Below are 23,912 nucleotides of genomic sequence, written 5' to 3' on the forward strand. Positions count from 1 at the left end.
GTGATGTCACCAGAGTCTCATCTCTACAGCAATTGTTATTGATTTGTATAATGTATTAGTAAAATGTTATCATTTATTAACTTATCAAAATAGACTGGGAACACATGCAGACATGGTCTGTTAATATCGTAAGGAGAAAAAGCTTGAGAACTTACCAAACCACCTGAGACAGGGGGCCACATCCTCCCTTTGGCCCCATTAAAAGGACACTTAATGTTGCAGTGCTGTGGTGGTTTGAAAGGAAATGTCCCTCATAGGCTCATAGGAGATGTGGCATTGTTGGAATAGGAGTGGTGGTGATGGAGAAAGCACTGTCACTGCGTGGGCTTTGAGGTTTCAGATACTCAGGCCAGGAAGTGTGGCAGTGTTTTCTGTTGTTTGCCCATTTGAATGTAGAACTCTCAGCTACCTCTCCAGCACCATGTCTGCCTGCATGCTGCCATGCTTTGTGCCATGATGACAGTGGACTAAAGCTCTGAACTGTAAGCCAGCCCCAACTAAATGTTTTCCTTTATAAGAGTTGCTGTGGCCTGGTGTCTCTTCACAGCAATAGAAACCCTAACTGAGACAAGTGGCAACAGACCCACTGACCTGTCTTTGGGCCACCTGGTGCGTGTGTCTGGGATTGAAAACTTCCTGGGGCTCCAGTTCAGCATGGTCCCCACTGCTTTCTATAGCCCACTGAATTATGATCCTTCCACCCATCCCAGTCCTGCACTTCACAGGTAGCTCCTACATCATCCTCCCCAGGGTGTTAAGTTTGAAGCTTAACTCATGTCAGAGATGCCAGAGATATGAGACATTCTCAGAAACTACAAGCTCTGAGTAACCTGGCTCAATAGTGAGACAGCATGTGCCACAGACAATGGAGCTGGCAAGACAAGCCAGCTGGGCTAGAGATGATGTCATTAGGAGGTCCTGATGCCAAGCATGGGGCTGTGTGGTTTGGGGTCTGTGTGCTGGGCTGCAGTCTCACTCTTGTCTGCTCTTGCTAGCCTGTGTTTCCTCCCTGTTGGAATGGGGACACTTGTTCTGTACTGTCAGATATGAGTGACAGACATGGCTAAGTATACATGTGAGTGGAGGTCCCTCAAACATCTAGAATGGGGCACTGAACCCCTGAAGCTAGAAGTACAGGCAGTTGTGGGCTGCCTGATATGGGTGCTGGAAACTGAACTCAGGTCTTCTGCTACAGTGGTATAAACATTTAGCCACTGAGCCATCTCTCCAATGCCTGAAAGTATGAACTGTGCTTTTCTCTTATAGCTCACAGTTAAGGGTTTACCCTGAGTCACAGAAGAGACTTTGGAATTTTGAATCGTGTTGGTCCTATAAAAACCCGGGGGACTTCTAAAGGTGGGCTTAATACATCTTATATTATGAAAGGAAAATAAGACCTGGAATGAAATGTTGTCATTTGAAGAGATCTATTTGGATGACAGTTGACAGGGGTGGAGTCTGTGATGGTGTTCTTCCATGGTCAACTTGATTGGATTAAGAAATTTCTCAGGGACAAGCAGTGGTGGCATGCACCCTTAGTCCTAGCATTCAGGAGGCAGAGGCGAGCAGATCTCTGAGTTCAAGGCCAGCCTGGTCTACACAGAGAAACTCTGTATTGGAAAAAAAAAAGGAAGAAAGAAAGGAAGGAGGGAGGGAAGGAGAAAGGGAGGAAAGGAAAGAAGGAAGGAAGAAAGGGAGGGAGGGAGGGAGGGAGGGAGGGAGGGAGGGAGGGAGGGAGGAGAGAAAAGGAGAAAGAAAAAGAAAAAGAGAAAAACAAAATTCCTAGGGCTGGGGGGACTTTCCACAGAAAAATTGCCAGCCATGAGAACATGAGGCTCTGAGTTTGGATCCCCAACACCCATGTAGGTGTGGTATGACATACTTGTGACACTGAGGGGATGCAGAGACAAGCAGATAGCTCATTGGCCAACCAATGTAGCCAATCAGTGACCTCTAAGTTGAGGGAGAAGCCTCATCTCAAAAACAATGTGGAGAGTAAAAGGAAGACTATCAACACCAACCTTTAACCTCCATATGCACACATGCACACACACATATACATATACATATACACATACATACACACAAACACACATATACACACATACACACACATACACACATATACACATATATACACATATACACACACATACACCCAAATACACATAAACACAGATACACATACACACATATACACACGCACATACATACACATATACACATACACACAAACACACATACATACATACACATACACACATACATACACATACATAAACACACATACACACATACATACACATATACATACATAAACACATACATATGAACACACATACACATATACACATATTCACATACACACATACATACACATATACACACATGCATACACATACACACATACATAAACACACATACACACACGTACATACACATACACACACATAAACACACATACACATATACACACATACACACACGTACATACACATACACACATACATACACATACATATACACATGTAAACATACACACACATACATACACACTCATACAAATACACTATAAGAACAAATAAATACCTATATCACTAATGAGGCACATGTCTGAGCATGCCTATGAGGGCATTGATAGTTAACCCAGGGGTAAGTGGTATCTCATAGGGTTCCAAGCCTGAATAAAGGACAGTAGCCTAAGAGGTGCATTGGCCCACTCCTAGCCTCAGGAATGCTTTCTTTTCCTCAACAAACTGTTTCTGTTTCTGTTCTGAGAGGCAGTGAGGGGTGCAGAGTAGCATCATTCCTGTCTCTGTTTCCTGATTACCCAAATGTGAGCAAGCGGCCTCCCACTTCTCCCACCAGAGCTGAGAGCTGTTCCTCCTGCCAGGCCGTTCCCAGCCAGTACCGACAGCATCCTCAAACTGTTAACCAAAGTAAGCTCTCCCTTCAGTTGCTCTTCATCAGGGAGTTGGCCTTAGCAACAAGAAAAATAACCAATACACAGCTACAGCAAATGATGGGGTTTTTTTTTCTATTTATTTGTGTTTTTAAAGATCCTTAACCAAGGAGACATGGACACCTGAGGAGGAACAGAGTGACTTTGGGCAGAAGGACAGTAAAGGGCATAGGTTTTTGAATCATGATTTTGGAGTCTGTGGGGAGAGAGGCAAAGGAGGCAGATGGCTGGAGGTGGGAGGCAAATTGGAAGTGCGGAGTCATGTTGGCAGAGGGGGTGCACGCCTGAGCAGGAGGGGAGAGTGAGCAGACAGAAACCATTAGACTGATAGCTGGGCTGCTTCTGCATTTATTTTAGAGTTTAACATTTTAAAACAATGTTTAAAAACCAAAACCAATAACGCCTGGTGGCAGTGACAGCGCCGTTTGGGGGCTTTGGGACGGAGTCTGGTGGGATCTAGCTGGCAGACAGGCAGCTAAGAAAGAGGAAAAGGGCATCAAAGCTGCTTCCACTGTGTAGACGGAGGGACCTCTTTCCTTTGCCTTTTAAAAGGTCAAATCGGCTGCTTTGTGGAGAGTAGGTGGGGTGGAAGTGCTGCAGAAACAAGGAGGCTGGACACCGGTCAACGTCTGTGGGCACCTGCTGGGCACCAGCTGCCACGCAGACCACAGAGAAGGACAACTTAGCAGAGGGTCAAGGTGCTGTCTGGCAGAGCTGCTATCTTCTAGAGGTGTCAGACAGTTGATAAACAAATACTTACCTTTCTACCTGTTAATCATCCATCTATGTGTCTGTCCATTCATCCATCTCTCCATCCATCCATCCACCCATCCATCCACCCATCCATCCACCCATCCATCCATCATCTCTCTGTCCCATTCATCCCTCTATCTGTCCATGTATCTGTCCATCTATTTATCCAGCTATCTTTTATCTATCATCTATCTATCATATTTTCTGTTTTATTTTGCAGTACTGGAGATTAAACCCAAGGCTGTAAGCATGCACTTCTGAATGCTGTCTCTAGCCCTATCATCTGTCTACCTGTGGAGGGCCGGCTTGGAGGGCAGGAGCCATTAGGATGTTACTCATATGCTGTGCTATGGGAATTATGGGTCAGGCAATTTTTCCTCAGGAGGCCTGAGCCAGCATCCCTCGTCTTTGACTTCCAGTGGCACTGATTCTAAATGTCTCCAGTCTTTGCCAAAACTCTGAGGTGTGGTGGGGTGGGGGTGGGTGGGGGTGGGCACCACCCTTACCATTGAACGGAGCCAGCATGAGGGCTGTAGATAAGCAGATTGGAGGAGGGGGGTGAGATTTCAGCTGTGTGCCAAAGCAACAGCACAGGATCTGTGGGGATGTGAGAGGAGGAGCAAGCGTGGGGGTGAGCAGGGCTGATGTGGTTTTAAGGTTTGGGGCCCTGAGATGCTAGAGAAATGCAGTTGTTTACTGAGACAGGAAGGCCTAAAGGAGGAGGAATAACAAGAGGAAGCCAGGGCTCTGGCTTGTGGTATGTTAAGCCTGAGGCGTGTTTTGAAGCCACATGAAGGGGATTAGTGGGTAGCTGTCTCAGTTAGGGTTCCATTGCTGTGAAGAGACGCCATGACTGAAGCAACTCTTATAAGGACAACATTTAATTGGGGATGGCTTATAGGTTCAGAGGTTCAGTCCATTATCATCATGGTGGGAGCATGGCAGCATCCAGGCAGGCATGGTGCAGGAGGAGCTGAGAGTTCCACCTCTTGTTCTGAAGGCTGCTAGCAGAAGACTGGCTTCCAGGCAGCTAGGACAGGGTTCTTAAAGCCCACGTCCACAGTGGGCTGTGACACACCTACTCCAACAAGGCCACACCTCCAAATATTGCTGCTCCCTGGGCCAAGCATATTCAAACCACCACAGTAGCTAAATGTACCAGTCTAAGTTCTGGGGATATCCGGGCAAAGTATAAACCACAGCGGTCAAGATAGCAGTCAGAATCCTGGGATACTGCAGGTAGGAATGGTGTGCTGGTGACATTTTAAGTCGGTCTTTTCATTGTGGGTCTGTTCAGATGTGTATACACAAAGGTGCAGCATCAGCAGAGGCAGAGGTGGGTGTCTGACCCCCAGAAGCTGCAGTTGTAGGCAGGTGTGAACCACACAACAATTCTCTCAATCTCTGAGCCATCTCTCCATCCACTAAGGTGGCTGGGTTACAACTTTTGAATATGAGCTGGACCTAGCATCTGCTTCTGGAACAAGCCAGGTGAAGATGCTTTTAGACCTGGGCATGTGATGACAACTAGGATTCTCTCTGCTGACTGGATGAGAAACACTCCAGCTAGCCTTGAAGAAAAGACAGGGCCAAGTTGTCACCACAGCAGAGAGGACTCAATGCAGGGACTACAGGTCTCTTAGAGGCTGCACGTGGACCCCAGTGAACAACCAGAAAGATTCTGATCCACACATACCTGGGTGTGGGTGGAAGTGGAGTCTTCCTTGACTGAACCTGCAGATGAAGACACAGTTCAGTGTGTGATATAGTCACTTCTGTCTCTCATGAGCTCCTGAGTGGAGTGAGCCGTGAAGCTGTGTGAAGACTCCTGATATACAGCAACTAGAACAAGACATGGATGTGTGTGTAGCTTAGATTTATGTGTGTGTAGCTTAGATTTCTCAAAACCTATATTAACAAGGTTCTAAAACGCTTCGACCTCCCTTCTAGCCCACCAACCAAAGGAATGGGGAAAGAAGGTTTAATAGGACAGTGGGTTTGTGTGCCTGTTTAGAAGTTAGTTCTTTGGGGCGATTCCAATCCACCGAATCAGCCCAAGTCCATGGAAGTAGCAAGAATCGGCCGGAATACCACAAGAAGTTCTTTGGTGCGTTTAGCTCTATGAAGTGAAGACCAGGGAAGACCAGCGAAGTGTTGCAAGGTGTAGCACTGCAAGAGCATCCTCTTGCTGTCTGTGGGGTTCTATTTATACTCTTCCTAAACAGCATGTGCCCTCTCAGGCGTCTATTCTACCAAAATGCCACGTGCCCTCTCAGGTGTCTGCTTCAGCAAAACATCCTCTCCCAAGACAGCGTCAAGAAAAATATCACATGTCCCAACCAAGTTTCCAAAGAAACCAGGAATTTCCACCCCAAGTATGCATTAAAGGTGACCATTTATTACACAGCAACAGCACATGAGAACCAGAGGTCTGAGTACCCAGAGCTGAAGGTGAATCTCAAGGGAAGCCTTCAGGCAGGACCCCAGCGGGGACTGAGGTGGGGGGTAGCACCCAGGGTGGAGCCAGAAGCTATGGAGTGTTGTTAGGAAAACGGAGTCATTGCTGAGTCAATGCACAACCCTAGAGTTCATGATGCTTACTGCCACAAACACCAATGAGCAAAGATAGGAATTAAATTCTTAAGTTGTATTTCAGAGAGCTGGAGATCTGAGATGGCAATGTACCAGCACCCTAAAAACTGCCTTTCTTCTCACCTCCGGCCAGCAGGCTTTGTATGGATGGGGACAAAGGCTGTCAATCATGCCAATCATGTTACTCTTGACCCCTGGTCAGGTGGTCAGCCATGGCTCTGAGGTTCACAGGCTGGGGCTTCGTTCAATGTGTCTCCTGCACTTCACATTCATAATTGCTTCTTATTTTGTGTGCAGATGGGTTTGTATATTCCTTCTTGCTTAATCCAAGGCCACTGTGCCTTGAAATCCTCCTGCAGTGCCACCAGGGATATATACAGAGGCATTAACTCAGGACAAACAGAACTATTTACGCTGTCTATGTGCTGACTGCCTCCTATCATATGAAGAACAAATGTATTCTAAAAGCACAGTTCCTGTCCATAGCTCTTGTCTCCTCTCCTTAGGACAGATGATTTGGGGTTTGGAACTCAGAGACTGGGTTTGACCACCTCATGTTTACCAGTGATGTTAGACAATTGTTATAGAATAACACCACACAGAAGCCTGATACCTGTGCCTGGGTCAAGAAGATAATGTCTGGTGACATTTCGGCTGAGGCCAAATCTCAACGGTAACACATTTGCCCAGCATGTATAAAACCCTGGGTTCAATCCTCAGCACCACACATTGGTTCAGATTTAGCAATTATGAAGAACCGTGAGGCTGGATCCTGTTGGTTAGTAACATTAACAGGACTCACTGGCAGTCTAGACACAAGAACAGAGAAAGGAAGAAATCACTCCAAGGGGGTTCTTTTCACCCCAAGGTGGGGGAGTCACCACCTTTTAAAAGAAGCTGTTGGCTACTTTCCCATTGATGCTGGTGCTCAGCATCTCACTTACTTCTTTTTATTTAGTCCGGGACTCGAGTCCACAGGATGGTACCACACATTCGTTGGGTGCTCTTCCCACCTCCCCAAATCTTATGCAGAAACTCCTCGCATGCCCAGGGCTTTGTTGCCTAGGTGATTCCTAGAAGTTGACAATCAGTGTTAACAAACACAAGAGTGAAAATATTATTTTATCAAGATGATATTGAAAGAAATAACTTCTCCGGGATAAAATGTTCCTAGTATGATTAGGATTTTTGAAAGACACGAACAATCTCTATTCCAATGAGTTCATTTACTATACCAACCAGACTCTGAAAAATATAAATCAAAATTGCTATTTGTATTTTTTCTATTTTGTATGAAAACACGATAACTTGGTAATCCCTCAAAACAAACAAAAATTCATTTTAATTTTAAAAGACCACTATCCCATCACATGAATCAAAGCATTCCAACATTTGCCACCGAACTTTCGATATGAACCCATAAGATATGCAGAAGCTTTTAAGTTGAGGTCCTTGATCCACTTGGACTTGAGCTTTGTGCAAGGAGACAAATATGGATCTATTTTCATTTTTCTACATACAGCCAGCCAGTTAGACCAGCACCATTTATTGAAGATGCTTTCTTTTGTCCACTGTACTTTTTTTTTTTTTTTGGCTTCTTTGTCAAAGATCAAGTGTCAGTAAGTATGTGGTTTTATTTCTGAGTCTTCAATTCTATCCCAACGATCAATCTGTCTGTCTCTGTACCAATACCATGCAGTTTTTATCATTATTGCTTATTATTTTTTTTCTGTATTGCTTGAGGTTAGGTTGGTGAAGTTCTTTTATTGTTAAGAATTGTTTTTGCTATCCTGGGTTTTTTGTTTTTCTGTATGAAATTGAGAATTGTTCTTTCCATGTCTTTGAAGAACTGTGTTGGAATTTTGATGGGGATCACACACTGAATCTAATAGAAGAGAAAATGGGGAAGAGCCTCAAACTAATGGGCATGGGGAGAACTTTCCTAAACAGAACTCCAGTGGCTCGGGATCCAAGATCAAGAATTGATAAATGGGACCTCATGAAACTGAAAAGCTTCTGTAAAGCAAAGGACACTGTCAATATGACAAATCACCAACCTACAGATCAGAAAAAATCTTCACTAATCCCACACCTGATAGAGGGCTAATATCCAAAATATATAACTCAAGAAGCTACCCCCCCCCCCAAAAAAAACCAAACAACCCAATAAAAAAAATGGGATATAGAACTAAACAGAGAATTCACAACAGAGGAATCTCGAATGACCAAGAAAGCACTTAAAGAAATGTTCAAAGTCCTTAGTGATCAGGGAAATGCAAATCAAAATGACCCTGAGATTCCACCTTACACCAATCAGAATCTCTAAGATCAAAAAAACTCGGTGGTAGCAGCTGCTGGAGAGAATGTGAAGAAAGAGGAACACTCCTCCATTGCTGGTGGGGTTGCAAACTGGTACAACCACTCTGGAAATCAATCTGGAGGTTCCTCAAAAAATTGGAAATAGATCTACCTGAAGACCCAGCTATAGCACTCGTGGGCATATACCTAAAAGATGCCCCACCATGCCACAAGGGCACATGCTCCACTATGTTCATAGCAACCTTATTTGTGATAGCCTGAAGCTGGAAACAACCCAAATGTCCCACAACAGAAGAATGGATAAGAAAATGTGGTTTATTTACACAATGGAATACTATTCAGCTATTAAGAACAAGGACATCATGATTTTTTTCAGGCAAGTGGATGGAACTAGAAAATATCATCCTGAGTGAGGTATCTCAGACCCAAAAGGATATGCACGGTATGTACTCACTAGTAAGTGGCTATTAGCCAAAAGAGCTTAGAACACCCAAGATAAAATCCACAGAACTCAAAAAGGTTAACAAGTCATAGGGACCAAGTGAGGATGCTTGAATCCCAGTAGGGAGGGAGGGAGGGAACTGAGTGGGACAGTGGAGAAGGAGGGGCAGGGGGGAAAGGGCCAGCAGAATGAATGGAAATATTGGGAGGTGGGAGGTAGGGGGACCCTCTAGAATGTACCAGAGACCCAGGAGGTGAGAGACTCTCAGGACTCAAAGGAAGGGACCTTAGATGAAATGGGGATAATAATGGGGAGAGGGAACTTGTTTAACAGTCAAAAACTGACTCAGAATTGCCCCTGCCTAAAAGAACTTCAGGGACATAAATGGAGAAGAGACTGAGGGAAAGGAAGTCCTGTGACTGGTCCAAATTGGGATCCTGCTCAAGGGGAGGCTCCAAGGCCTGACACTATTACTGATGTTAGGGTGTGCTTACAGACATGGTGGCCTTCCGAGAGGCCCAACAAGCATCTGACTGAGACAGACACAGATACTTACACCCAACCATTGGTCTGAAGTCCAGGGCCCCTGTGGTTGAATTAGGGAAAGGCTGGAAGAAGCTGATGAGGAGGGAGATCCCATAGGAAGACCAGCAGTCTCAATTAACCTGGACCCCTGAGATCTCTCAGACACTGATCCACCAACCAGGCAGCATACACCAGCTGATATGAGGCCCTGACACATATACAGCAGAGAAGAAACACCTAACCTTTGAGAGACTTGAGGCCCCAGGGAATGGAGGGGGCTGGTGGGGTGAAGGAGTAGGAGAGGTAGAGGTTGGGAGGGGTGGGGACATCCTCTTGGAGATAGGGGAGAAGGGATGGGATGAAGAACTGTCAGAGGGCAGAACGAGAGGAGGATAACGACTGAACTGTGAAAAAAAAAGATTAAAGATAATAATAATAAGGAGTAAAAAAAAAAAAAAAAACCAACAACCTTTATCACTTAAAAAGAAAAGAGATGCAGAATTAAGGACTGCCAGTACTGACATTGTCCTCTAGAGGACATTTACCTAAAGTGTGGCCTCAATTCATCTTTTGGTATCAGCCCAGGGCGTGAGCTGGGGAGACCCTCACTCTGCTTGTTCTCTGGGCAGAGACTTGTTTTGTTAGTTTATGATTTATTTATTTTTGTTTCAAGGTTTTTCTCTGCAAATCCAGGCTGAACTCGAATTCACTATGTAACTCTGACTCCCAGTTTTCCTGCCTCAAACTCCTGAGTACTGAAACTAACAAGTATGTACTACCACACAAGCACCCAACCTCATCTCTGCCAGTTTTCCTGACAACCGCACATAGAACCAGAAGCTCTGAAGTGGGGCTCACGCAAATGTATCTCTGCACAATATTCTTCAGGGAGCTTGCAGGGATAGCTCAGCATGGGCACTACAGCCTATTTCAGCAGCTGTCCTGCGAATGAAGGAGGGCAGAGAGACACAGGAGTTACTGGGGAAACATACAGGGTCAAGCCAAGTCTAAGGACGAACAGCCTGCAACCCCAGCTACTTGGGAGGCTGGGGCAGGAAGATCACAAGTTCCAGGACACCTTTGCTACATAGTGAGTTCATGGTTGGCCTGGGGAAGTTAGTGCAACTTTGTTTCAAAATAAAAAACTAAAAAGGTTTTTGGAGGAGTTGGAGAATAGACTAGTAACTAAGAATGTATACTTCTCTTGCAGAGGACCCAAGTTCAGTTCCAGGGGCCAAGTCAGACAGCTCATGACACTCTGTAATTCCAGCTCCACGTAGATCTGATGTCTCTGGCCTCAGTCAGAGGATACCTGTACTCATGTGTACACACATACAGTCACAATTAAAAATAAACTACTTTAAAAGAAAAGACTGAGGCTATAGATAGTTTGGTGATACAGCACATAAGTTCATGGGAGCCTTCATTTAATCCCCAGTGCTTGAATTGGTTGAAGACCTGGTAGGATCCAAGAAAGACTTTTAACAAAGGAATTGGATGCATCCTCACAAGCTCCCCAAGTCTTTGTAGACATGGGAGCTGAGAGTGATCGTCCTCCCCATAACAACCCCATGTGGTGGTGAATAGGTATGGCCCCCATAGATTCATGTGTTTAAATTCTTGGCCATAGGGAGTGGCATATTAGGAGGTGTGGCCTTATTGGAGGAGATGTAGCCTTGTTAGATAAAGAGTGTCTCTGGAGGTGGGGCTTTGAGGTTTTAAATGCTCAACATGTGCTCAACGTGAAACACATCCAGTCTCCTTCCAGCTGCCTTCATATCAAGATGTAGAACTCTCAGCTCCTCCAGCACTATGTCTGCCTGCATGCTACCATGCTTCCCACCATAACGATAATGGACTGAACTTCTGACCCTGTAAGCCAGCCCCAATTAAATGTTGTCCTTATAAAACTCACCTTGGTCATGGTGTCTGTTCACAGCAGTAAAACCCTAACTATGACACCCCACTTTGCCTGATTTCCTCTAAGGATATTGAGGTCAGGCTACACACTCAGTCTTTGGGGGTGGGTAAACAATCCCTTTAAAATTGGAAAATCCTTTGTCATCAGCAGTGAGCCAGCCTCTGAGTTCGTTCTGTGTGGTCATGGCCAAAGAAAATGCCCACATGAGTTTCCTGAGTGTGATATTTCACTTTGCAGTTTTTGAGTGTTCAGTCGCAAACCTGCCAAAAACGGGAAGCCTATAAATAGGGCAGAGTGGGAAGAAAGAAATGGGACTTGTCACAATACCACTGGAAGTAGGGAACCAAGAATTTTCCAGAGATGGCAAGTCAAAACAGGGTGGCTGTTTACATAGAAATCAAGTAGCAGGTGCGTGCTTCGTAAGAGAGGAAGAGACCGAGGAGCAGAGGAGACCTATCAAGACAGGAAATGGGTCAGCATAAAGTCTCCTGAGGAATGATGTAGATCAGAGATGGGACAGGAGACATGAGAGAAATGTCAGCCACTTACTGGGTTGCCACTGCTCGGTTAACTTCCTATTTGTGTCCTAATTACTCTTTCTTCAAGTGCAATGAGAGAGGCCTCACTATTACTAGAGATTGTGTTGTGTTCATTAATCTTCTTGTTGCTGTGGCCAAATATGAAATAATAAATAACTAAAGGAGGAGCTTTGAGTGTTCAGCCCATCTTGACAGGGAAGGTAGGGCGGCAGGAGCCTAGAGCAGCTGTCACATGACATCCACAGTCAGGAAGCAGAGAGAGATGAATGGTGCCACTCACTATTCCCTCGGGGTGGCTGAACCTCAGTTAAATGTCTCTGGAAACTGCCACAGACAGGCCTGGAGGCGGGTCTGGTAGGAGATTGCAAATCTAGAATTAACCACGCACTTAAATATGAAGAAAGAGATGTAAAGAGTAGGTACCAGGAAGTGGGAGGCTGGCATGGCCACCTCATAGCTGCTCACAGGCAAGAGGAATAAGGACAAACAGCAGAGTTGCAGGCAGCTCTGGAGAGGGCTGTCCACCAACCTCTGAGGAGGTGCCGTATGCACTGTGTAACACGGCAGAGAATGGTCATGCCAGTCAAGTGTCGGCTGAGTGGATGTCAAGACCATGCTCTTGGGCAGGTCTTGTCTCCATCCTCTCCCGCTGCCGTCGGGATTCTTAAGCACCAAAGTTGATCTGCTGCTCCTGCTGGGGTGTTGTGTTGAGACAGAATGACAGTCCATGTGATGGGTTCTAGGCTGCTCCCTACCAAATTCTGGGGAGAGAACAGACGCCAGGACCCTGGTCCACTCTCCTCTGTCATTTGTTTTAGTTAGGGTTTCTATTGCTGCAATGAAACACCATGACCAAAAAAAAATCTTGGGGAGAAAATGGTGTATGTCACTCACAGCTCGGTATAACAGTTTATCATCAAAGAAAGTCAGGGTAGGAACTCAGACAGGACAGAAACCTGGAGGCAGGAGCTGATGCGGAGGCCATGGAGGGTGCTGCTTACTGGCTTGTTTCTCATGGCTTGCTCAGCCTGTTTTCTTTTAGAACCCAGGACCACCAGCCCAGGGATGGCACTGCTCATAATGGGCTGGGCCCCACTGATCACTAATTGAGACAATGCCTTAGAGCTGGATCTCACGGAGGCATTTCCTCAGATGAGGCTCGTTTCTCACTGGTGACTCTAGCTTGGGTCAGGTTGACACAAAACCAGCTGACCCCTTTTCAACTTGATACACATCACTAAGCCACGACCCTTCATTTATTATTCATCCCCAGGATCTCACATTGAAAACATAAATAACTTTAAATGTCCCGCAGTCTTCACAAATTCCAACATTAAGACTTCAGTCCCTTTAAAATATCTGATCTCTTTTAAAATTCAAAGTCTTCTAAAATTCCAAGTCTCTCCACTGTGGTCTCCAGTAAAACACTTTCTTACTTCAAGGGGAAAAAATCAGTCATAATCAAAACAAAGCAAAATTAAACTCCAATTGTACCATGTCTGGGATCCAATCACGATTTTCTGGACTCCCCCAAGTGGCTTGGTTAGCTCCTCCAGCTCTGTCCTCTGTAACACACACACACACACACACACACACACACACACACACACACTGTCTTGTAGGTTTTGGCTGGCTCCACTCCACTGCTGCTGCTGTTCTTGGTTGTCCTTCCATGGTACTGGCATCTCCAAAATGCTGGGGTCTCTGCTATAACTGGGCTGTATTTTGACCAATAACCTGTTGGTACCTCATGGTTCCAAGTCTCAACTTCAACTGCCACTGATGCTACACCTTCAATAATGGCCTCTCCTGGCCTCTCACAATGCTAAGCCTCAGCTGCTCTCCATGACCCCTTCATGTCTTTAAAACCAGTACCACCTGAGTGACTCCTATACATTACCAAATCCAACTGCCAGCATGAGGTACGGTACGACCTTGGCCACCTCTAGAACACAGCTTCTCTGTGCTCTCAGAAAATGCTTCCCAAAAACTTTCACCTCAGGGATACTGGTCTCTTCTTAATCATCACTGATTTCTTAACTCCAGATAACCAGCATCAATAGTCCCAGTCAGAAAGGTTTCACTTCGGTAGTTCTGGTATCTTATTAATCATAGCTGATTCTTCAGCCCTAGCTAACCAGAACCATAGACTTAAATCAAAGTCGCCAACAGCCCTGATAGTCTTTAAACTTCCTTCTGAAACTTCACCAGCCAGACCCCTCCATCTTCTGCCTGCTTTCACCATTCTTATCTTCCAAGCGTCTACAGAACATTCCACTGAGCTCTTAATATTCAATGATTCTTCTAGCACAAAGTTCCAAAGTCCTCCCACAATCCTCCCCAAAACATCACTGAAGTCAGGTCTGTCACAGCAATACCCCATTCCCGGTACCAATTTGTCTCAGTTAGGGTACCAGGCTAACTATGGCTGCAACAAAACACCATGTCTTAGTTAGGGTTTCTATGGCTTCAACAAAACACAATGATCAAAAAGCAAGTTGAGGAGGAAAAGGTTTATCTGGCTTACACTTTCAGATCACAGTTCATCATTGGAGGAAGTCAGGACAGCAACTCAAGCAGGGCAGGAACCTAGAACAGGAGCTGATACAGAAACCATGGAGGGTGCTGCTTGTTAGCTTGCTTCCCATGGCTTGCTCAGCCTGATTTCTTAATGAACCCAGGACCACCAGCTCAGGGATGGCCCCACCCACAGTGGGCTGGGTCCTCCCTCACAGAGCACTAATTGAGAAAATGCCTTACAGCTGGATCTCATGGAGGCATTTCCTCAGCTGAGACTCTCTTCTCTCTGATGACTCTAGCTTGTGTCAATTTGACACGCAAAGCCAGCCAGTACACCACTGAATCTTTGCAGCAATTCCAGGGTTAGCACACTAGGCTGAACACAGTCAGGTTCTTTGATAAAGGATGGAGGAAAATATCAGAAGGGAACAGCAAGTTCTAGCCCCAAGCTTCTAGGAATCAGGCAGGTTTCCCAGGAGTCTTTGTTTCTCTCTTGGCGAGCACCTCGGGTCCCTCCCTTGGTACCTCCAATTTGCCACTCTGAAATTATAGCGAGAGGCTGAATGCCACATCTCTCAGACTAATAATAACAGCAGAGAACTGTTCGCTTTGTTAGGTTCGAGGATAATACTTTGAGTTGGCAAGAAGGGCTTTGTTTGATCTTTTACAGGAGGAATCGCTAAATAAGGTGTTGGTGAAGTGTTCTAACAATATCTTCCCATGACAGCTATGATGGTGGTGGTAGCCTGGGTAAAGAGGACCTGGAGACAGGCTGGGGGTTACTAGAGCATGGTCAGCGTATGGCGAGTTCACGTTGCCTAAACTTGTGAGGGTGAAAGATTTGGTAATAAGAATAAAATATTAACAAGAAAGCAAGACTTCTTTGCTACACACAAACCAACATGTTAGGGACATCGGCTGCAGTCCAGCCTATCCAGCACATGCTCAGGCGATAGGGTCTCTGAATTTTACCCCAACATTCAGTTAGAGGGATGGTGTCCTGTTTGGTCTAAACTGAAATACAAAGGGATCACTTTCCTCTGACCATCTTTAAGGGCAGTGACGTTTTCTCTCCTCACCAGGAGAAAAGAACAAGGCTGTCCTGGTTCTTGACTTTTCTCCCAGGCCAGCTGCCTCGGTGCATGCGTGAGGCTGCAGTACCACGCTCGACTCCCGGAGGCAGTAGCGCCAGGCTGGGAGCTTCCGGCTCGAGGGCGCCGCTCTTATCACCAACAGTGCGCAGCCGCCCGCGACGCTCGTCTATTGGCTGTCGCTCGCTGCTGCCATACTGGCGGAAGCGGAAGTGGAGCTGGGACGCTGGGGGTGGGCTGGGCTGCCGCGTCCCCTGCGGTCTTGGCCTTGAGGGGCGGCGGCCGGCGTGATGGAGAAACGCAGGATGAACCTGCCTACGGGGCCGGACACGCTGTGCTTCGATAAGGACGAGTTCATGAAGGTGAGGGCACCCGGCAGATCGCCGCTGAGTTGGCCGGACGCTGAGGCCCGGTGGTTCCCAGAGGCTCCGGCGGGTGTCAGGGACGTGGGATGGAAGGTGGCAGGGGTGTCCAGGCTGAAAACGCTCTGACATTAAGAAGTGGGAACCTGACAGCCTCGCCACGCTGCAACCCAGCGGCCCTGCTTACAAATCTAAACCGAAAACACTTGGCTGATAACATTTCACCGAGCAGGCACAGCCTCCGAACGGCGCAGGCTTTGAGCCTGTTAGTTGTACCTCTCCGCTGTTGTCACTTAAAACAACCCCAAACATATTTACACCCGCTTTCTTTCTCGAGACAGGGAGGGTTTTGAGTTGTAGCCCGGACGGGTCTCGATCCTCCTGTCTTAAGGGCAGAAATGGCAACTGTGAGCTAAAAGTTTGTGCCATTTAATAGTTGCGATTTGAGGGACCATTTCAAAGCTGGTTCCGAGGTTAGGAATTTCTTTCTGTCTCTTTGGCACATAAAATACTAAGCAAACGAGTCCAAGTCTTACTGTATAGAGTGTGTGTGTATGTGTGTGTGTGTTGTGTTTGCATGTGTGCACCCTGCTCCCCTTTCACAATCGAATTTTTCCCTCTGACTTAATTGGCCTATCTCTGTTCTGGTATTTGCATTTAGTTGACATGGCCAAAGAAAGCGCTGAGGTTTTGGTGTTTGGATTTTAATTTATATGTGACTTCTGTACTGTGCCCACGTAGGTTTCCATGTGTGAAAGGCTTTTTTGTGTGTATGTGTCTGCCTTCCTGAGTTTATGTGCACAGTGTGTGCAGAAGCCCTCAGAGGCCAGAAGACTGTGGGGTTCCCTAGAACTGGAGTTACAGGTGCTTGTGAGCTGCCCTGTGGGTGCTGGGAGCCAAACCCTGGTCCTCTGTTAAAGTAGTAAGCACTCTTAACTGCTGAGCCATCTCCAATAAATGAGGTTCAAATGGGATGCTTGAAATAATGATTCAGAAAGCCCCTGTTACATCCTGTGACTTATGGATACCTTGGAAAGAGGGTTAAAAAAAAAGAGCCAAAGGTACATGACAGGGACAAGAGTCTGGAGGAAGAAAGCTTGCCCGGGGATCGTGGCCTGTTTTTACTTTAGGTGAGAAAACTTACTGTGTTCACTGTTCACCATTTAACTCAGGCCTCCTGCAGGCCTTGTGCCAGCAGCTGTTCTGGGCCATTGCCTCAGGGTTGGGCATTGCCTGTGTCTCCCTCACTCACACTGAGGTGATACCTCTGTTGGATGCGATGCCTGTGAGGAGATGGCACACAATGTGAGTAGTTAGTGAGACAACATCAGCAAACCTGGGACGGAATGGCCGGACTGCTCCACGCTCTTTGATGCAGTCAGCTCTCTGAGTGTGCCACGCAGTTTGTAGTTCTGCTGATGTGGCCATTTCCATTGAAGAGGAAACAACATGGAACAGCCATTGTGTGTGATGTTGGTTTTTCTAGGTGGAGCCAGAAATTAAGGCCCTTTATTATTTGTGCTTCCTTCAAAGAAGTGTTTTATGAGTTAGTTTCGTGGCAGAAAGGACAGGAGGAGTGCCTGTTATCCAAATTTTATGTGTACATTTGTATTTTATTCAACATATTTTTCAGTGGCATAGTTTTGTTTTTTTTGTTTTATTTTGTTTTGTTTTAACAAGGATGGGATATCAGATACACATTAGGAGAGTTGAGGCTCCGTCGATTGCAGTCATCTGATTAGAAATGTGCTGTCTTGCCAAGATGTTGACAGCCTGCTGAGCAGTGGTAGCAGATGTTTGCTCATTCATGGCCCACCCTACTGTGTGCCAACTACTACTGTGTGCCAACTACAAGTCTAGATTTGAAGAGACAAGGGCAGAAAGGTGTGGCTTGGCTGTTGAACATGAGAAAACACATGCGGGTTCAGAAACTGTGCTTGGTCTGTGGTGGTTAGAGTATGGAGGAATGTCAGAATCCAGACCGGAAATGCAGGTGGGACGGGATGAGAACTGATGTGCCCCGAGTGTCATAGGAGGGAATCTGTGTTCTACCCAGTGTTCATCCTGAAGCTGGGGTCACCTTTGACCGGGAGCTTACAGGGCTATATCATTGTACTAGAAGGAGCTGGTGAAGGAGATTGCTGTCCAGCCAATGAAGTAGGATAGAAGGTGTTGGCAGTAGAAGGTGGTATTGCTGACAGAGGTCAGACGGAGTGCTTGGGCACACCGACATCACATCCTTCCCGTCTGCAGCCAGCATGTGACGTCATTCCTGTTCAGGAAACACAGAACATCCTCACCTTGCTGATGACAGCCTCAGTGCTGCATCTGTGCATTCCCTCCTTGTGGCTGCTGTGGCCTGACCCTCTCCTGTGCCATCAGCTGCCCTGAGACTCTGAGCCTCTACATTCGCAGGCTCACAAGCTTGATGGTCGTCTCTTTCCACGGCACACATGCCCAAGTTCTACTCTGTTCTCTCTGCTATGTCTTCCCATTGGCTTTTCACTTTCCCGCTGGCTTTCCACCTTCCCGCTGGCTTTCTGCCTTGCCTGGCTCTAGTCCTTTCCTCCCTTCTCTCTGTGTTAATCCTTCTCGCTCACAGTTTCTGGCTGGAGAGTTGTTACTGCTGTCTCGATGTGTTCTGTTCTCAGTCCTAGGACCAAATACCTGACAGAAAGCAACTCAAAGAAATGTTTGTTTCAGCTTGCCAGTTGCAGTCAGACCATCATGGCAGAAAGGAACGGTGTGGAAAGTGATGGATGCTAATGCTGAGTTCACTCTGTAGAGACCCCCTCACAGAGATGCCCCAAGATTTGTCTCCAGAGTGACTCATCCTGTTGAGCTGACAGGATCAACTGTCACGCTCATCTTCCCTGGTGACATCATAGCAGGGCATCCCTGCTCCTCCGTCTCCTCATAGCTATGCAGTCACCTACACTCCTTTGTGACCGTGCACACCGGACACTCTTTTCCTTTGCTCTTTTTCTTTTCCCTTTAAACAGTAATTAGTGGTCTCGCCCAAGCTGGCCTTGAACTCTTGATCTTGCTACCTTAGTAAACGTTTACTACTGACTTTTAACCTTTTGGGCCACAGACAAGGCTAGAACCAAGCTACTTAGGATATCTTTGAGTCTACATCGAGTAGCTCTGCCATGACCACGAGCCACCCTAAGTAAAAGTCACTTGGAATAAGATGCCTAGTTCACCAGTCAGGTGTCTTTTCCGAGGTCATAGACCTGCTTATACTCGGCTGGGGCTGTGGGCCGTGCTCTCCCACAGCCTCTGGCTATGGCTGCAGAAGGAGAAGCTGATGGCTTTTCTGTAGGTGGCTGTGATGTTTTGGTTTGGAGGAAGTCTTTTTGCCTAGATGATCATGGTGGGTATTTGGCTGGCTGACTGAAGTGTTAATTGGCACCTGAAGAAGTGGTGTGTGCAGACCTTAGTATTTCAGTCTAAGATGTATGAGCATCCATTTGTTCTTTGCTGCCATGACTGTGAAGTCACTCTGCCGGCTCCATTTCTCGGTATGGTCTCTTCTGTGTTCACTTTGTTTCTCTCAGTGGTGGGAGAGCCTGTGGACATTTGCAAAGGGTCTGCTGCAGGGTCTTCTGGCTTTGTGATTTCCCCACCCCTGTCCTGCTGGGTTTACACCACCCTTTTGTGATTCAGTAAAATCGGGCTTAGCAAAACTGCCTGTTTCCAGGCTTAGCAAACTGCCTGTTTCCAGTCTTTCCAACGCCTATTTTACGTCTCAGGAACACGATCACGGCTTTTCAGTCACACTCTTGATTTACACACCGTTAATGGAATTATGTGATCATAGCAATGCGTTCTGGGCCTTAACAAGTTTGGGAACCATTACACTTGCGCTGTGACACTAGATGGAGCAGGTCCACTAGGAAGAGGCTCAGTCAGAGGTGAGATAGACAGTAACCTGCTAGCTGTAGGTGCATCCGCCTACCAGGAGCTTCTGATGCTGGGAGGAGGAGCTGAGAGCCCGGGTGGCCTGAGAGTCCACAATGGTAAGGGCTGGGCTCCATGCCTGTTCCACGGAAGCCCATGCTGTGGACTCCTGAGTACACACACAGCGTTACAAAATACACCAGAGGTGTGTTGTTTTCTGGGAGGAGCATTAGGTGCGTGTGTGCAGGTGTGCATGTGAACCACAATGTCAAGTGGTGTGAAACAGACCAGTGTATATCTTGTAAAGCACAAAGATTTCATTTTCTGGGCTGGAGAGATGGTTCAGTGGTTAAGAGCACTGACTGCTCTTCCGAAGGTCCTAAGTTCTAATCCCAGCAACTACATGGTGGCTCACAACCATTTGTAATGGGATCTGATGCCTTCTCCTGGGGTGTCTGAAGACACCTACAGTACTTCCATATAATAAATAAATAAATCTTTTAAAAAAAGATTTCATTTTCTTTTTTCTTTCTGTACTGGGTTTCATAGTCTATTGGCTTGAAATCTTTACACTGAACACTTAATACTTTTAAAGTTAAGGGAAGAAAGTGGTTTCTGTTTTTAGAAGAGTCTTTACTGAATTGAAACTTAAGTCCCCTGTAGAATGCGATCACAAGGAGGCACGCTTGGCCTTTGTGGGCACCTGAGTGTCAGGCCTGTCCCCACCTCCTGTCCTCATGCGTGTGTCACTAACTTGGCTTTCCTGCTCATTCCAGGAGGATTTCGATGTGGACCACTTTGTGTCTGACTGCAGGAAGCGGGTGCAGCTGGAGGAGCTGAGAGACGACCTGGAGCTGTATTACAAGCTGCTGAAGACGGCCATGGTGGAGCTCATCAACAAGGACTACGCCGACTTTGTCAACCTCTCAACAAACCTGGTGAGCATCCTCCACTGCCCCTGCCGGTGATGCGGCAGGCAGGTCCTCTGTCCCGTGGGCTGCTTCCTAACAGTGCAGCACTGTAGAAACCATACAGTTTCAGGGTTCAAGCGCCCAGTAAAGTCCGTCAGTCACAGGAGAACTGAGCTCGAGCCACGTTTTTGATTTTAGTTCTTGCTCACATAAAACTGTGTGGTTGTAGGATTCTTTTTGTACTTTTGGCTTTCCCGAGATGGACTTTGTGGGTGCTGTTGTTGAGGCAGAGTCTCTCTGTAGCCCTGGCTGCCCTGGTGTTATACACCAGGCTGGTCTGAAACTCAGAGATCCACCTGCCTCTGCCTCCCAAGGTCTGGAGTAAAGGTGTGTGCTACCAAACCTGACTTTTGGAACAGGATCTTCATCTGTTGTCCTGGCTGTCCTGGGACTTATGTGTAGCCTAGGCTGGTCACAGACTGCCACAAAGTTGCCTCTTACCCCTGTCTCTGGAGTGCTGGGTTATAGGTGTGCATTCCCATGCTCGGTGTGCCTTGATTATTCTCGAGTTGGTGTTGGGTGCTAGCTGTGAGCGCGGTAAAGGGAGGGGCAGCGAGAGGCCATCTTTGTTGGGTGCTGACAGGTTTGCAGGAAGTCCCATGGGTTAGGCTACTGTGCCAGAGCACGTGACAGCCACTCTTGGGGAACCTACTCTCTGGCGTGACACACGAGCACGTGCCAGCAGGGAGTGGCAGCAGTGATCCGCAGGAGGCTGGCCTTCATGAATGGGGAGGATGTGCCAGGGCCTAGTCAGAGCAGCGTGGAATGCTTGATTTTAATACTCTCAAAGAGTTCTTTTATTTTTTTTTTGTCTTATTCATATCTTATTTTGCTTTTAAGTGTTTGTCCTAAGAAATATAGAAAGCACAGACTCTGGGAATCTTAAGAAACAGGAAAATGAACGAACTGTGTTTGCTTTGTGAATGTACTGTAGTTATTAAGGCGACTTAGGAACTCGAAGATTATTTCCCTGTGTATAATTTGGATTTTCCCCAAGAGTTATTGGATTAAGTGAGATGCTGTTTATTAGACTGTGGCACCAGCATGCTCAGGTGACGGTCACTACACTTGCTGTGGCGGCCAGGACTTAGCACTTGTCCTCAGCTCACCCCAAATCCTCCAAAGATACTCATCTGTAAGGAGGCCTGTGTGTGACTTCCTTCTTCTCATGGTCTTCATGGGTAGCCACACTCTGCCAGCAGTGGCCTCGGGCACTTAGACTGTTACACTGGGTTAGGACTGAGGACTTAGAGCTGTCATGATTTTGCCTCCAGGTTGGCATGGACAGAGCCCTCAACCAACTTTCTGTGCCTTTGGGACAGTTACGAGAAGAGGTTCTGGTAAGTTCCCCAGCTGTTACTAAGTGGTCTCTTATAAAGCATGATGCTCCTGTCTGCTTAGGGATCCGGGGTTCTAGTCTGTCTGTTGGTTTTAGTGGTCAGTAGTTATAGTTTTCATCTCAGACATTGCAGATAACTGATTCTCTGTTTAGCATGTGATACTGCCGTCGGCAACATGACTGAGGGCAGAGTCTTCAAGTCCATGGCTTTAAAGTGGCTGGAGGAGGAAAGGCTGAAGCCTCAGCCTATTAGTGACCAGCCACCTGGCTGGGACTGGCTTATATCCTAAGTATTTGTTATTTTATAAGTATTTTCCCAGGTGATAAATGGTGTGTGGTTAGAGTCCTAGCCCACAAAGTTCTTTAAACCCCAAACAACTGAAGGAAAACACCAATTTAACAGAATAACCTACGCACAAGAATTTAAATGTTTCTCTGATGTACTGTGCGGGGGCACAAGAAAACCACCAAGGGGTGGACTTCTAGGTGAGCGTTACAGTGTAGGTTGGTGTCACCCCGTCCTTTACAGGTTCATCCCACAGTCTCAGGTCCCCTGACTGCCAGGCCCTTTGGTACTGTGAGGTTTTCACATGCTTGGTGTCCTGTTCCAAGGAGACCTGTGTATGTCGTGAAAAGCTTTAGACCATGTCTGAACATGTGATGTGCGTCCGGTGTTGGGGAAATAGTGCCCATGTCAGGCGTCGCCAAGCAGGGAGAAAGGAAGGAGGCCTGCAGGGCCACCTGAGCTTGGCTTTGAGCTCACGAGGAGCTCTGGCTGCTGAGGTACTGCGTGGCTTTTCTGAAGCTCTTCTAAGTTACTCTCCACAGAGTCAAAGTGAGCGACACTGTGGTCCACTGCTGGGTTCCACATCCCTGTGACTCCCTGGAGCTTCCATGGCCCCATCTCTGCTTTCTGTGGACTCTGCCAGCAGCCAGCTCTCATGCCGGCTGGTTCTCTGTTCTTCCTTCCCTCGGCCATTCCCTTTGTCCCACTGTCCACCTTGCCATAGCATCCTAGACACATCAGCCAGACTCTGCTGGTTTGATCCTCAGCCCTGAAGCTGGCCTTTGAGATCCTGAGATGGGGAATTGTTTGCCTGGTTAGTAGCCAGTATTACAGTACTTTGTAACATTTAGAGAATTTACTTTTCTATAGAATGTTTGTGATTTCCCCACGTACCCTAGTTTTCATCGCCTTCATTCATGACTATCTCTCAGTTGGCCTAACTTAGTAGCTCCTGGATACGCTGGCGTTTCTGGTCTTCTGGCCTCTTGTTCTGAGCTTCCCCATTCTTACTGTGCTTTTCCCCTATTGCTCGAGTAGATTCTAGTCTGCAGAAGCCAACACCCGCCCCCTGCCCCCCAAGTTTTCCTTCTCTTCAAAGGGAAGCCTGCAGATGTCAGACTGTGCCTCTCCCACCAGGAGTGGGCTGTGCCCATTCTCTGACCTACTAAGAATCTCCCCCGTGTGTGTGTGCAGATTTGCAAGGTCTCCCCCATATCTCACCCTCTTTAATCCCAGATGCTCCCGAACACAGGCTTTGATTGTCCTTCCTCCACTGCAGCTGACTGTGGTGTCTCGTGTACGTTACTTCTTTGGCACTTAGTCTGCTGTGACCTTGGCTTTGTGCTTCACAGTGCCTCCATGTCCTAGGTGCCTTACAGGGATTCAT

General features: G+C 46.9%; 1 protein-coding gene and 1 long non-coding RNA gene across 3 annotated transcripts in view; one reads left to right on the forward strand and one right to left on the reverse strand.

Moving 5' to 3' along the window:
• Window positions 1–3,292: 3,292 nt before the first annotated feature.
• On the reverse strand, window positions 3,293–7,362 carry Gm39280. The gene is made up of 3 exons (XR_879351.3): window positions 7,252–7,362; window positions 5,412–5,557; window positions 3,293–3,615 (listed from the first exon to the last, which is right to left on the reverse strand). It is a non-coding gene; the product is annotated as a predicted gene, 39280 (long non-coding RNA).
• An 8,479-nt stretch (window positions 7,363–15,841) lies between these two features.
• Window positions 15,842–23,912, forward strand: part of Cog2 (component of oligomeric golgi complex 2) — a 31,242-nt gene continuing 23,171 nt past the window's right edge. For both annotated transcript variants that reach the window (XR_001778485.1, NM_029746.3), the window contains exons 1-3: window positions 15,842–16,026; window positions 20,706–20,867; window positions 22,175–22,240. Coding sequence is in view for 1 of the 2 variants with exons in the window: in NM_029746.3 (NP_084022.2) it covers window positions 15,955–16,026; window positions 20,706–20,867; window positions 22,175–22,240 (300 nt within the window). In the remaining variant the exon portion in view is untranslated. The remainder of the gene's footprint in view (window positions 16,027–20,705; window positions 20,868–22,174; window positions 22,241–23,912) is intronic.

The sequence above is a fragment of the Mus musculus genome, chromosome 8 (genome assembly GCF_000001635.26).
Source record: "Mus musculus strain C57BL/6J chromosome 8, GRCm38.p6 C57BL/6J".
In the NCBI taxonomy this organism is placed as follows: domain Eukaryota; kingdom Metazoa; phylum Chordata; class Mammalia; order Rodentia; family Muridae; genus Mus; species Mus musculus.